Raw genomic sequence first — 15,890 nt, 5'->3', positions numbered from 1 at the left:
GTTGTCTTATTTTCAGTTGTGACTAATATAATACACTTCATCAGAATAGTGGTTGTTCACCTTATTTTAGAGGACATAAATTTGATATTTTTTAAAGTATATGAATTTTTAAATTTAAGATTTAAGTAAATTTACTCTTGATTATTCCTCCAGATAATAATTGTGCAGTTTGGTGGAAAACCTTTCAGTTGTTCAGAACTTTCGATAGAACAGTGGCTATGGTCAATATTCCTAGGAATGGGAACGTTACTCTGGGGCCAGGTAAAAGTCTCATTAGTTTTTGCTTAAACCTAAAGTGATTTTTTTTTTTTTTTTAATTTTTAGTGTGTATTTTCTTTAACAGTTTCATTACTTGATTCTAAATCGTTAACATGGTGAGTAAAGAGAGGGAATTCAAAGATAATTTTTTTTAATGTTGTATATAGTTCCAGTATGTCACTTGTTCATTATGACTATGCCTGTACTATAAAATACTGTCCTAACTTTTTATGTGGTTTTTTTTACTTGTTTTTTAGAAAAGTTTTGTAGCAGTTGTTAAAAATGATGTATTTATAACTGGTTAGGATGCTAATATCTGTATCTTTTACTCTATAACCTATTTTTACAATTTCAGAAAAAAATTTTTAACAAAAATGTAGAAAATACATGGCCGGGCGCGGTGGCTCACGCCTGTAATCCCAGCACTTTGGGAGGCCGAGGTGGGCGGATCACCTGAGGTAAGGAGTTCAGTAACAGCCTGGCCAGCATGGTGAAACCCCATCTCTACTAAAAATACAAAAATTAGCCGGGCATGGTGGCAGGTGCCTGTAATCCCAGCTACTCGGGAGGCTGAGGCAGGAGAATCGCTTGAACCCAGGAGGCGGAGGTTGCAGTGAGCTGAGATCGCGCCATTGCACTCCAGCCTAGGGGAGAAGAGCGAGACTTCGTCTCAAAAAAAAAGTAAGGAATACGTATACGTACTTCGTCATTTTGTTCTGTAATTTAATATGCAGCATAAGAAAAACTGACCTTAGAGAGTGTTTTTATAAAAATAATGTTACCTGGAAAAAGGGGTCACAAAATGATGTTTTAGATTTGAATTGAATAGCTTTAACAGTGTATGTATAAAATAAAGTGCCTGAAATAAGAGATATACCTCATATTTACTATAGGCAGCTTACTTGCAAATGCATGTCATTATTTTTTAAATGTAAGTGATAATGATTTATGCATTTTAAGCCCATTACTATAAAACTAAGTTATAGAAAATCTATACTAACATTTTCATAAATGAAGGTTAATATATTTTATGGCATATAATTTGCATAAGCTAATTTATTGTCATTCTGCAAATCAGTGAAGCCAGACTTTCAGGGTTTCCATAAATTTAGCTCAATCTTTACATCTTTTTATCTCTTCTTTTTCTTAATTATGTTTCTAGGTTCGGAGGTTTCTTATCCATTTTGAATACCTCATTAATAGAGATCATCTTTTAAGTAGGACCCATACTAAGTGTACCATGGTAGAACAAGCACTGCCTTTGGTGGTCAGGAGACCTAGGTTCCTAGTCACTCCATGAACAAGTCACTTTATGTGCCTTGAAGCCTATTTCACCTTGGTGAAATGAAGTGGGTGTACTAGAAGTTCTCCAAGCAGAATTCTATAGCTGACTACATGCTTGTTTCTCCCTGACAAACTCAACTGCTGCCTTAAAGAATGGATGTTAACACATAAGCTAATACATGTGTATTGGTGTTTCTTGTATCCTTTGTGTTTTCTGGGGCATCTGTTTTTGTTTGGTATCATCAATCAATACTAATCTAATTTTAAACTGTTGCGTTTTTAAAAAATACTTAATCAACAAAACTATTTTCAGTGTAACCTTGATGATTTTTTAAAATTTTTGTACATTTTTTCTCATTGAACTCTGACAGCATTAATGAAATGTAAACATGTTTTGCATCTAGTAAGACCAGCTGCCATTTTCATTGTATTCAAAATAAATAGAACTTTAAGTAAATACATATATCAGACCATGGTTTTAAAATGTACTGTCTTGAATGTCCTGATGAAAATGTGAAAAATGTAATCAGGTTAATTTCCATTTAGGAAAACTTTTTACCCTTCAAACTCAAATCTTTTGTGTAGCTAAGAGAAGAATGTGTTTTGCTCTGGGAGAGAAAGACTAATCAACAGGATCCCATTACTTCGTTGGTAAAGATAGTCGAATACTCTGACTATTTTTAGTACCTTTAGTATTACAGTTGATCAGCTTACCTTTACTTGATATGATTTATTTCTAAGTTCATTCCCCTGTGTTGTAGCTTATTTCAACAATTCCAACTAGCCGTTTAAAATTCCTCAAAGAAGCTGGTCATGGAACACAAAAGGAAGAAATACCTGAGGAGGAATTAGCGGAGGATGTTGAAGAGATTGATCACGCTGAAAGGGAGTTGCGGCGTGGCCAAATCTTGTGGTTTAGAGGTCTGAACAGAATCCAAACACAGGTATGGGCCTGGTAGAGAGGTAGGAGAGATGATGGGAGCCAGGGCTTTTTGACCTGGGGAGGAGATTCGAGTGTACTTCTTAAACTTCCTCTCTAGCCTTCCCAACCCACAAATTGTATTCTCTTGAAAAGTAATCCTGGTGCCTGGAATGAGTGAGACTTTTAACTGATTATGAAAGAATGTGTCTATATGCCCCTAAGCTCCTTTTTTCCTAGCTCCCCCACCCCCCACTTCATCTCAAAATGCTATTCTTGCCTATAAGCTTTGTTAAAAGTGCCTTTTTCTTTTTATATGTTGATAGATGGAATGGTCCTTTCTCTTGTTCTCTCTCTCTCTTGCTGAGCAAGCTGTCACAATCTCTGATTCCTTGCAGATGGATGTAGTGAATGCTTTCCAGAGTGGAAGTTCCATTCAGGGGGCTCTAAGGCGGCAACCCTCCATCGCCAGCCAGCATCATGATGTAACAAATATTTCTACCCCTACACATGTAGTGTTTTCCTCTTCTACTGCTTCTACTACTGTGGGGTGTGAGTGTGTGTTCCTAAGTGCATGAAATTAACATTTCCTACTTCACACACCTAACGTTTCTCATTTTCTCCTTAATGTTTGAATTCATTGTTCAGGCTTTTTCATAAAGCTTTCTTTTCGTAAAGTGGATTGAGACCTCAAAGTGTTGTCATTGTTGTTTTATTTCTTAGAGGGCTAGACAACAGGTGGAACAATTGCAACCAAAGATTAGATGCAATCTGTGAGCTTGTCTCTGTGCTAACTGATAGTTAATATGGGGAATAAAATTGTAGCTTAGAACTTGTGAAACTACTATAAATTTTTGAGTATATGCCTTTAAACATGTTTATACTGCATGGTTCCTAAAAGCATGTGATTTGAAACTCATCTAACAGAACCAGGAAATTGCATTTTCAAAGCTAAGAATAAACTTAGCATTTTGACTTTTGTCCAATTTGGAAAGTAAGTTAGTAGCCTGAAGACAAGTTTTCAGTCTGTATAGCCAGTTGCTTGCCTTCTTAACCTGAACTTTGTCTTTGATTTGTTGTTGTTGTTGTTTGGCTGTGGGGTGGTTTCGGGGGAAATCACTGTAAATTTTAAAACTTCCTGTGGTATTTATGGTTTAGGGTGTTTTTTTTCCATTTGTATAGTCAATTTAGTTAAAAATTGCATCATAGATAAGAAATGTTCTGTTAAGTTTCAGTAGAAGTAGGAAAGTATACTATTGATTAATTGTTGAACCAACAAATGTTGTAATTTTCAATAATTGACTAACATTTTCTTTTAGGTTTTTAGTAAATAGCAAACTTTGTAAAGGCCTTATAAGCTATAAATATTACTGAGAATTCATGGTGCATTCTCGAATATGGAGGCATTAAAGATGTAAACCCAACCTCATCCCAAAAATTTACAGCGATACCTAAGGTTAGCCTTGAAGTAGACAGAGACCTATCTTCTCCCTTTGGTCTCCAGCCAGCAAAGGACTAGAGGAACCTTGAGAAGCTGCAGAGAGGATGAAATAAGGGAGAAAACAGTGCAGACTTTCTACTTAATGCCTGTTTGTTCCCTATTTACTTAAGAATATTTTTATTTGATATTTTTAAAAATGTGGTGAAACAGGCACAGTAAGAACTGTCCCTGTTTTACAGGTATGAAAACTGCCTTAGAGTTTAAATAACTTGTCTATGGCTAATAAGCAGAGGCCACATGATGTAAAGCAAAGTGCACACAAGTGTTTCAAGTGACCCTCTAACATTAAGATATTAAATTTACATACAGGGACAGCTAAAACTCTTTCTTTTAAAAATTACCTACCTGAATAAAATGGTAACCATAAATTGCCTGGCCTTACACCTGGTACAGTAAAAATGCCTCTTCCTCCCTGTATCTATGGATTTCAAACTATGCCTCTCTCTCTAGAGCTCCTTACCACCTAGCCCTAGATGGTAAATGTTCTACAAGCCTTTATGGAAGGCCTACCATATGTCAGAACTATGCTGGAACCTCTAGAACCTGCAGTCTAGTAGAGGACAAAAACAAATAGTTAGAAATTTCTACATGGTAGTAAAACACAAACTGTCATAACAGGGTCCTTAGTCTACCCTGGAAAGTCAAGAAAAATTACCTGAAGGAAGTGACTCCCAAGATGACCCTTGATAGAATTTACCAAATGAGGCCTCAGTGATTATAATCTCGTACTAAAAGAGGAATAAACTAAGGGATTGATAATAGTCTGGTACTGAAAGAGTAATAAACTAAGGAAAGCTGAAATGGAAGTAAGCATCTGTTTATACCCCACAAGAAGGAGCCAAACTCAGACTTTATCCTGATAGACCCCCTTCCCTCAAAATTTTAAATTTGAAAAATTCAAACCTACAGACATGTTGAAAAATTAATACATGAAAATCTTTCACCTGGATTTACCACTTAATATTTTATCACACTATTTTATCTGTATATTAATATAACTCTTTTTCTGAGCCATTTGAAAATGGCAGATACCACGGCATTTTATCCCTAAATACTTCAGCATGTACCTAAGAATTCCCATATATAATCATACTTTATTATGCAAGAAATTTAACATTGATACCATATTATCTAACAGTATTCAGATTTCTCTGGTTGCCTCCAAAATTTCCTTTATAACTTTTTTAATCCAAAATAATTATTGACAGTATGTGTGTTATGAGTCTGGTCCCCAACTTGGATTCATTCCTTACCTTTATTTTTTATGACTTTGACTTTTGAAAAATCCAGGTGAATTGTCTTATGAAGGGTTCTACATTCCAGATTTGTCTGATTGAGTCTTACTGGTTAGCTTCATATTACACTTTTTTGGCAAGTTTATCTCATGGGTGATGCGTATCCTATTCATTTTTATTTACCAATATTTTAAGTAATTGTTTTTTTCATTTGGAGGGATATCAGATGACTTTAGGTATACTATACTTATATTTCTTAGTCTGAATGTGTTCCAAGCTTTATATTAAATATCAAAGCAATCATAAACTGTCTTAAGACAGGCAGACACATATACACACACACCTCTGCACATCCACCCCAGGCTCTTTTTTTCTGATGCATTGTTCATATGAAACCTCTTGAGTTTCTGAGCCCATGTGGCTAGGGGAGCAGATACTTCAGGGAAGTAAAGGTGTACTTAAGAGAGTAGCAAAGGAAGGTTTGTAGTTGTTGCTTTATCAAGGTTTGAGATGGTTACTTCTTCATTCTATGTCCTATGTTCTTGGAGTTATCCAGGGACTAAATCAGATCTTGTTAATACAGTTGTCATTATACACCAAGAGTTGCAGTAATTATGTTGCTATTACCATAAACGTCTTTCAACCTTGTTGGTGGAGCATTGTGTTAGGTGGTACAGAACATCAGCCAATATATAGAATTATGTTAATATATTTAATGAAAGGTTTCATTTTATCACTGTGTTTCTGCCCTAATATGGAATAGTTTTAAAACTACCTGTGGGTGTCACATTTCTTTAACCTTTATTGGGTGACCTCGCTTAGCTAAAATAGAAGAAAGAATCGATTTCAACTTTGTCAAATGCTAGACTCAAACATCTCTGAAGAGACTTTTTCCCCTTCATTATTAGTCAGATCTTCACTCTTACAGGTCTCTAGAGAAAACATTCTGTAGTTTTTTTCTATTTATAAAGTATATCATTCTAACACCAGTTTTTACCATTAGTAGACTTTTTTTTTTCCTGAATAAATAACTACACATTTCTGGAAATAAGAAATTGAGAGAAAATCTGGTTTTCTAGATGAAGGAGGAGGAAACTACAGCTTATGGGCCAAATCTAGCCTGGTGCCTACTTTTGGAAATAAGTTGTTATTGGAATGCAACATTGCCCATTCATTTAAGTATTACCTGTGGCAGATTTTTCACTATAAGGGCAGAGTTGTATAATTGTGACAGACTGTATGACTCACAAAACCTAAAATATTTTACTGTCTGGCACTTCACAGAAAAAGTTTACCAACCCCTGTTCCAGATAGATAAAGACATTACACAGGTGGGTCTCCTTTTGAGATAGTTTAATATGCAAGTATCCAACTTTGGAAAACAAAATCTAGAATTTTGTTTCTAGTTGCAGAGTATCTTTTACTGTGCCATTGCAGTTAGTGCACATAGAAAAGTACTACTGAAAACAAATTTCAGAAGTGGGCAATTTGTTGTAGAAGGTAAGGTTTATTGGCTTATGATTAGTATTTTAGAGCTCTCTCTTCTGTACAATATTTTGGGCAGTAAACAATGTTATTTTCTGCTATCAAAAGTTAGGATGGTATTTACAAAAATTGGTTTTGTAGGTACATGATCTTGATTTGTTATTATTTCATATATTGTTTACTTTGATAATCATTTTCAGTTTCTTAAAATTACTTCATGATTATGATAATCACTTCAGTTTTTTTGTTTACCATATATGCTTATGCAGTATTTTTGGGAGTTTTTTTCTCCGTTGAATAATTTACTTTTACAGAATATTTTTGACATAATAATTACTGAATTTTTCTTAATTCTGATAATTTCGAGGGGTGTAAGTATGCTCCACAGAGTAGGTTTAAATAGATAATAAATAGGAATTGAATTTTAAAACTGGATAAAATAAATAGGCTTGGATTTACAAAAGCCTGTATTTAAGTTTACTTATATTTCTGCTTAAATCAAATTATTTATGGTATTAATATAGTTTCCTTCCTACGTAAAGTATTGTGCACAAAATTATTTTCCTCAGTTATTGTACTGTGAGAATTTTACATACAGAAAGTAATAAAGATCAGAGCAGGTGTAATCCAGCTCAGTGCCATGCCTTGGATCAAGAGTGCTTTCTTATGTTCTTTATAAGTAGAAAGTAAAACAAGTCTGGTTTGATGATTCCTGGTTAATCTGAGCTTTATTGTATGTATCTCAAGAACTGTTCTTTGAAAATTGAATTGCTTTTGAGCATTGCTGAGCTGGCCTAGTAACGTGCTGAAACTAACTAGTCATGTGGCTTAAATAGATGTGTCAGACAAAGGAAGCATTAATCTTAATCTTATGGAATGTTTTATTCAAGTGAAGTTGGTGATAAAGTAAATGTTTGCATGTTTTTGTCTTCTCTTGACTTCCAAGGAACCTGGAATTGGGAGCCCAGAAACCTAGGTTTTAAGACTCTTTAGCACTAATTAGGAGTTCCTTAACAAGTCAGCCACCCATCCTCTCTGTTGCTCAGTTTTATTATTTATGAAGTGGTTAGAAAAAAAAATCTCTAATATTGTTTCAGTAAATTCTTTCAGATAGGAAAAATCTTCGCAGAATTGGAAGTTTTGCTAAGAAGGAATTTAATCTGATTTTGCCTGCCACTGGTGTATGTGTGTAATTTTGTGTGCACATACACTTGTTGCCCTCACCTTTACACTCTGCCCCTCTTAGAGCTTCACTAACTCAAATCTCTAACTTAAGTTTATACCTTTCTTCTGAGCTCTACATATTTTCCAAATTTAACATGTTTAAAAAGTAGATTTATTTCCCCCAATTCTTCACTGCTCACTTTTATACCCAGACTGATTACAAAGAAAGACAGAAAACACACACATACACAGAAAGCTTAACTGTTGTTCTATCTTCAGTATCTGTAGCACCAGCAACTTTATCAAACAAGCAACATCTTCAGGGTTGTCTTGAACAGTTCTCATCACCCGTCAAGTTTGCTAGCTGATTCTCTGGTTTGTATTCTTCTCCGTGCCTACAGGCTGCTGATACCAACAGATTTTTTTTAAGAAGTTATCTTTTTGCATTTTAAGCTCTACAGTTTGTTATTAGGACAGTCAGGATACTTGCTGAATGTTGACATGTATAAAATGTGAATTTTAAGACTTCACAATAAAACAGTGAATGAATTACTATAATGTTATATTTAGCAAGCATTGTTTACATTCCATATGTAGAACACTTTACATCTTAGTAAAGGGGAAGGGGAAGGGGAACAAGAGCAATAAAAGAAATTGAAAAATATTTGCTGCTATTCATCTATCAAATTAAGGAACTAAAGTACAAGCAATCGAATAGAATAGAATTATGAAAGATGGTAAAGTTGCAAGACTTTATAGAGTAGATGGCTTGCTGCTCCAAGTGTGGATCATGGGCCAGCAGCTTCAGCATCACCTTGGAGGTTGTTAGAAATGCAGGACCTCAGGCCCCTGCTGAATCAGAATCTGCATTTTAACAAGATTCCCAACTAATTTATATGCACATTAAAGTTCGAGAAGCCCTGGCCTCAATACTTGTGACCTAACACTGTTTTTAGTTTGTAGTGTGCTAACGAATTTAATCTCCCACAACAACCCCGTAAGGCAAGTACCATTGCTATTTCCCATTTTATAGTTGAAGAAACCTGTTTGACCGAGGTTCCTCAGGTAGTAAGTGGCAGAGCTGGAATTTACACCCAGACATTTTGCTTTTGTATTTCTCAGTTGACTATGCTGTACTCTCTATATAAAGGGCTAAGTGAATATGGACTAACGCAGCTTACAAATAGGGCTTGGTAAATAAGGAAAGACAACTTGAAGGTGAGATGTGGGTTCATGGCCCTAAACTCTACATCACATTTTTTAAATGCATTCACATGTTCATTTGAAGAAATGTATTGATTTATTCATTATTGCTATGAGATGAATTTGGTGACTGCATCTTTTTTCTAGAATGTCAGTGTTACTTCTCTTAACAATGAGTAAATGATGTCTTTATTACGAAACAGGATTTATTAGAATCAAAGCAAAAGCAAACACTGTATTTGAATTGATATGTGGTAAATGCTCAACTACTTGGATTTTGTCCTTTTTTTTTTTTCTAAATCTGAATGACGCTTGAATTAATAGCACTGAATGTCAGTGTGTGCACTGATGTTTTTAAGTTTCATTGCCCATTAACCTTTTTCATTTATACAGCAGACTGAGAAGGAAGATGAATTGTTGAGCTATCTATTTAGGGGTGAAAATACTAGAAACCTTTTAACACTTTGTGTCTTCTTGGGAAATTTTTCACAGAAGAATCCCAGAGGATTTGTTTTTGTTTTTGATCTATTCTTTCCAGATAACTGTAGTAATTGATTTGTTTTAATCTGTTACAGAGAAAAACACTAACACTTTATAGACAAATGATAGACAAATGGCATATACTCAAATATTTATAGCTGTTTAATGGCATTTTATAGACATTTATTTGGGTTTTGTTCTTATTTTTCTTTTTAATTAAGGGAGTAGTGGGGTAGATGTGAGTTCATTGTGGCATTCAGCTTATATTTGCTTGGCTTTTTCATGGTCGGTGACACCCTAATTCCTAGCATGATAAATAGTAACCCTTTGTGCTTGATTTGTTTAACTTATTTGAGTTGTTTTCAAAATGCATTATTTTTAATTTTAAAAAAATCAGCTAAGCTTGTGTATGGTTAAGTTTTTGTTTTGTTTTCTGTTTGATTTTTGTTCTTTTAGGGAAAAAATCCTATAAAATGGCTATTAAATTTTTAGCCAATGACAATGAGATTTTCTTAATATTACTTGAATTATTTACCTCTTAATTCTTAAGAGTATGTGGTTTTGTTGTTCTGTAGTGTCTTACTAAAATATTCATTTTTTTACAGTGTATTGCAAGTTCCACTGCATTACATGCAAATATGATTCACTCATACCTAGCTGTTTGTGGATTCAAACTCATAAATGAACCATTTTCAAGTTGTTAATAGTGTACTGACATCTTTCTGTGTTTTCTGATATTTACAGATTCGAGTGGTGAATGCATTTCGTAGTTCTTTATATGAAGGGTTAGAAAAACCGGAATCAAGAAGTTCGATTCACAACTTTATGACACATCCTGAGTTTAGGATAGAAGATTCAGAGCCTCATATCCCCCTTATTGATGACACTGATGCTGAAGATGATGCTCCTACAAAACGTAACTCCAGTCCTCCACCCTCTCCCAACAAAAATAACAATGCTGTTGACAGTGGAATTCACCTTACAATAGAAATGAACAAGTCTGCTACCTCTTCATCCCCAGGAAGCCCACTACATAGTTTGGAAACATCACTCTGATTGTAAGCTGAATGTTAACACACTAGCTGCATTGTAAAGAAACAAATCGAAACTGGGTCTTTTCACATATTGTGATGGACAAGCTAGTATTCTTGTCTTTGGACTTCAACAGAAGACACACTTGTACGAATGTAGATTTATTTTTTTAAAAAAAAAAAAGCAAAGCTTTCTGCCAGACTGAGGGTGCTTTTTGGGGGGTGGGAGAAATGAACTGACAGATAAACAGTAACTCAGCGTAAGTGACCCGTGGATCATCAGTAGAACCCAAGCATGGTCCTGAACAGTGTATTAGCAGAGCTTTAGTTTATCTCAGTCCTGGATGGGAGAGAGGGAGGAGTAAAACTGGGCAAGACAAAGAGCCCTGGATCGTTGAATTGATACTTTAATTTCTGCTGTTGGCTGTTAATAATTTGGATTATTTATGTTTATAAATGATACAGATCTGTTTACAAGGTTTGTAGATACTTTTTTTGTTCCTGTTCATAGATGGGAAGCTTCCTTATAACTGATGCAGAGAAAAATTAGTCCTTCAAATACTGCTGTATTTTCAGGAAAAAAAAAAGGGGTGTTTCTATTGAAACTGTACTAAATTTTTGCCTACAATTTACCTTGTTAAATATTGTAGATAAATTGCTAATACTAATAGCCAAATAGATAACACTAATGCTTTGTTTAAAAAAAATGAAAAAACAAAACAAAACAAAAAAACATGAGCAGTGGTGTTCTAAATGAAGTTATGACATCTGTCCTAATTAGTTTCTTAAATACATTTACTACTTAATGGTTTTGAAGCAACTGTTTAATTTTTAAAATTTTTGAAAACTTGCTAATAACCTTTTGTTCAGAATTTAGTAGATTGTTTAATGCAGGACATCAACTACATAATGAAAGATGCTTGAAATGCTTTTGTTATTTCAGGCAAATCAAATTAAATCAAACTATCAAACTACAAGAGAACCTTAGTCCTTTTTGTTTTTGTCTAAACATGTTAGTTCAGTGATGTCTTGGTGAACTGTGAGTGAACTGTATTGATTTTTCTAATCTTTAGAGACCTTCACACAGCATGAGGGCTGTTGGCATTTTGAAAAAGGTTAATAAGTAGAAGCATACATGTTTTCCTTTTGTTTTTGAAACTTGTTTGTAAACATAAATAAATATGCCCTTTTATTAAATAAATTCATGGCAATGTTTTTTTAAAAGACATTTCAGCTTCTTTTCTCAATTCTACATATACAGTGCATCATTCTATTCTCTTTGACCACAATTGGAATAAATTTCAAGATGGTAACAGCCCCATGAAGTACCGCTTTAATTCCTTGCTGGTAATCTAATAGAATCAGATTAAGAAAATTAACACAATTTTGCCATTTGACATACTCTTCATTGAATTTGGTTTGTCTAAAATAGTCTCACAGGTAAAAAACATAATAATGACCACCATTGTCTTTGATACATGTATTTTAATTCTTAAGTGGCCAAATAACAGATTAGATAAAATGAGATTACATGAAAAGGTTCTAAAATGATATATTTAGATGCAATAATTAACCATATGCTAGAATGCCCACCTCTAAGCCAATTGGATTCTTTAGCTCTCTTTTTCTTTCCTTTGTCTACCTTCTTCCCTTTTTTGCCTCTGTCTTTACCCTTTAGAAACTGGCATGTGTTAGGGCCCAGATTTCACCAGATACACAATCCTCAGGCTGACATAAAGTTTACGAGGACTACTACTATAACTGAGAGTGCTGACCCAGCAAAGAAACATTTAGTTGATGGTGCTTGATATTTTTGGTGGGTGGGGGAAATCTTTTTCTCACCATCAAATCTTTGCAGTAATCCTCTGCAAGTCTTAGAAACACATTGGCTCTGTCAGCATTTGTAATTGTACATTTATTCATCAGATATTTATAATGAATCATACTGTAAAAAAGAGGTAGCATGATATGCTGGAAAGCATATTAGACTAGGAGTCAAGACCTGGTTTCTAGTCTTGGTTTTGCCATTAATGTGCTGCATGATCTTGGGAAAATCATTTACCCTAAATAAGGGTGGTGGACTATCTCGAAGAACCCTTTCAACTCTAAAAATTGACCCTATCAACTGGAGAGCCTACAAGGCATAGGGAATAGAGAAAAGGGAAATGTTTTCAGTTTTCTTTTTTATTTTGGTTATGCTTAAATATGAATGTAATTACCAAAAGATTTAGAAGTGCATGTGCTTTGGAGGATTTGTATTGAGCTTTTACAGTATTCATTTTTCAACTCAAGGCAATGGCTTTCTACACCAACTCTAATCCATAAACGGGTCTTATGACATCCATGAAGTAGTAGCAAGACATGCTTAGTGTGTATTTCTCTCTTTGAGACACTGTAATTTCTACCAGAAATTTCCAGAGCATTATGTAAGTAGAAAAAAATGCAAGCAAGCTGTTAAAGATCTTGGATCCCATTATAAAGTATGTATAGTTGAAATCTGTAATTCAATCACTTTTTCTCTTTTATCCTCTAACCAAAAAATTGTTTAATTTTGCATCCCAAATGTTTTTAATCTTTGTATATTTTTTAAAAATCCTTTTCTCCTCATCATTGCCTTTTTTGTGGTTGTAAATAGACTTACTTGCACTTTGAAGATGAGTTACTCCTTGTCATCTTACAAATATGTGATATGGTAATTTTCATAACAGATGTCAGTTTTGAACCAAGAATTAGTGATTTGTTTATAAGAAAAAAACTGGCTTCATTTCTGTGAAATTGCTCTTTGAAAATTTCTTTTTACACGTGTAAGCCAACTGAGATACCGTGATGGTGTTGATTTCTTTCAATGATGCTTACCATCTATTTTAGCCACTGAGCCTTTTATTATTTGTCTATTTGTAAAGTTTATTTGTCTTAACTCATTTAATAAATATACTGTTTATCTGTTTCTGAATGGGGACTGAACTTTTTGGATATTGATTGGAAAATATTTTGGAATTTTTTTCTACTTTAAATTTTAGAAATCTAATTGAAAATTCTATAATGTACTTGAAATGTTATGGTTGTGTTACAGTGAATCACTCTTCTAATATGAGAGTGGGTGCATTGTCCCTACTCTCCTACCCACTGTCTTCAACCCTTATAGCACAATAGATCATTTCTGCAGTCTGTGGGAATGTCATCTGCTGGTTTTAGTACAGATTAGTTTTTCACATTAGCTATTAAGAGCTTATTTTTATCTCATTTTCCATACTTGTCAATACCAGTTATCTGAACTCTATGGGAGAAATTAATAAAATTACCATGAGTTGTTTTTTATAATAAATTATTAATATAAACTAGCAACGTTGTTGAAATACTGAGTAAACTTTAAATGATGATGAATACCATATTTTTCAGTTAGTATAAATCATTAGTAAATTATCGAGTATACTTAAGTACCATATTTGTGACACGAAAGATACTTTCCATTTTGTCAAATTGGGTTTATATAATGTATTAGACTTGAATTTTGAATTAGGTTCTCTTTGTAAAATTTAGCTGAGAAAGAAAGGGGAGTTTAAGCCTTTGCATGTTGACATTGTTCCTTCCCCATGCCTTCAAGATTGTGTCTTATTGCAGCTGCCTTCTTTCTTTAACCTGTGGTACTTTAAGACTCTTATACTCAAACCCCCATCAACTTTTATCTTTTTTAATTAGTCTGTTAACATTCATTTGTAGACCAAAATAAAAGATACTCTTAATAGCATAATTATACCACCTCACTAAAAATCTGAAAAATAATCTTTCTTTTAGAATAAGTGTTTTTATACCATAAAGACTGTTTCATGTGGTCAGAAAATTGGTAGTTGTGTTTCTGTACTTTTCTCATCAGTATGTGTCACAAAGGAAATAACCAGACCAGGCACTGTGGCTCATGCCTGTAATCCTAGCACTTGGGGAGGCCAAGGCTGGACAATCATTTGAGACCATCCTGAGCAACAAAGCTAGATCCCCCTCCCAACAAAAATAAAAATAAAAAATTATCTAGTGGTGGTACCTGCAGGTAGTCGTAGCTACCAGAGTGGCTGAGGTGAGAGGATCTCTGGAACCCAAGAGTTTGAGGCTGCAGTGAGCTGTGATCACACCACTGCACTCTAGCCTGGACAAGAGTGAGACCCTGTCTCAAAGAAAAAAAGGAAATTAGCTTTATGCAAATAGTTTCTTTTTCAACCAATTGATAGCTTTACTCCTTAAACTCGCCATTGAGTTTGCTTTTATGCTTTACATCTAAGAACTGTTGATAACATTTTTCCTACTAAAGTATTTCAATAGCATGTTAAATCTGTATTCTGCTAGTTTAAGGTATCCTTGTTGAACAGCATAATAATTGTTCCAAAGTAGGGAATCAAAGTTAAGAAAATGTGCGTGTGTGCTTACGCAGAATCAGTCTCTGGCACAACTTGCTTAACCACACTGCATCCTAGGAAAACAAGTTCCCAGATCAGTAAAACATAGTCTGGGTTTGGGTTCAGTGCAGGGAATCCCTAGGATTAAGGATTCATTTTTTCCAAATACATTTTCAGATCATTAGTTATAAGCACTGATACTTTTGTTAGCTATTATTGAAAGGGACATGTCACAACGTAAATTAGTATTTATGGAGCACTTGGTATATACTAAGCACTTTACATGGATTATGTAAGCAACCTGGTAAACATTCTGCCATTTTGCAGCAGGGAAATAGGCTTAAAGAGTTCAGGTAACTTGCTGTAGGTCACATGGCTAGGTAGTAGACCTGGGATTCACACTTGAGGCAGACCATTTCAAGAGGCCAAACCAGTAGCCACTGGTCTTTACTGCAGGACTAGCATCTTGTTAACCTGAATCAGGGCCCAAATTTTTGAACAGTTAAAATTTTCTGCTTAACTCTTAAGCGTTTCCATTATTGCACTTTTCTGGTATCAAATGCTTCTGAGAGGATCTTAAGAATCTTCACAGCCTTCCTGGAGAATAGCTCAAAAGATTGAGGCAAAATCATCTATTAAGATATATAATCCAAGCTTTCCTCATGATCAGACCTCCTCTAGCCAAAGAGCCAAAGATAACTCGGTAGAATGGTGCTTTTAATAGCACATTTTGAATAGAGAATTTCATTATTTAGTGCTTTTAAGATGGGTATGTTTATACAAAGTCTTAGAGATAGCCCAGGATATCCCAATAATTTAACCTGTTGCTTTGTTTCCTAGTTTGGAATGAAAATAAATATAACATTAGTGAGACACTCTGCATCTCTGCATTTTTGGTTTTGGAACTTGTGAGACTAAAGAATAGGGTGTTTTACTTTCATT

General features: G+C 34.4%; 1 protein-coding gene and 1 long non-coding RNA gene across 5 annotated transcripts in view; one reads left to right on the top strand and one right to left on the bottom strand.

Moving 5' to 3' along the window:
- ATP2B1 (ATPase plasma membrane Ca2+ transporting 1) overlaps positions 1–13,513 on the top strand; it is a 67,619-nt gene extending 54,106 nt beyond the window's left edge. The window contains exons 18-21 of one of the 4 annotated variants that reach the window (XM_015152438.3): positions 154–261; positions 2,304–2,486; positions 2,860–2,946; positions 10,274–13,513. In XM_015152438.3, coding sequence (XP_015007924.1) covers positions 154–261; positions 2,304–2,486; positions 2,860–2,946; positions 10,274–10,585 — 690 coding nt within the window. In that variant the 3' untranslated portion in view covers positions 10,586–13,513. Of the gene's footprint in view, positions 1–153; positions 262–2,303; positions 2,487–2,859; positions 3,014–10,273 lie in introns of all 4 variants that reach the window. The other 3 variants (XM_077954751.1, XM_077954752.1, XM_077954750.1) reach the window with 3 other exon arrangements.
- On the bottom strand, positions 6,685–14,723 carry LOC107000964 (uncharacterized). The gene is made up of 2 exons (XR_001448139.3): positions 14,600–14,723; positions 6,685–8,251 (listed from the first exon to the last, which is right to left on the bottom strand). It is a non-coding gene; the product is annotated as an uncharacterized LOC107000964 (long non-coding RNA).
- Between the last annotated feature and the right edge of the window lie 1,167 nt (positions 14,724–15,890).

The sequence above is a fragment of the Macaca mulatta genome, chromosome 11 (genome assembly GCF_049350105.2).
Source record: "Macaca mulatta isolate MMU2019108-1 chromosome 11, T2T-MMU8v2.0, whole genome shotgun sequence".
NCBI classification, from domain to species: domain Eukaryota; kingdom Metazoa; phylum Chordata; class Mammalia; order Primates; family Cercopithecidae; genus Macaca; species Macaca mulatta.
The sequence above is the reverse complement of the archived record's forward strand: the minus strand, read 5'-3'. Positions and strand labels throughout refer to the sequence as shown.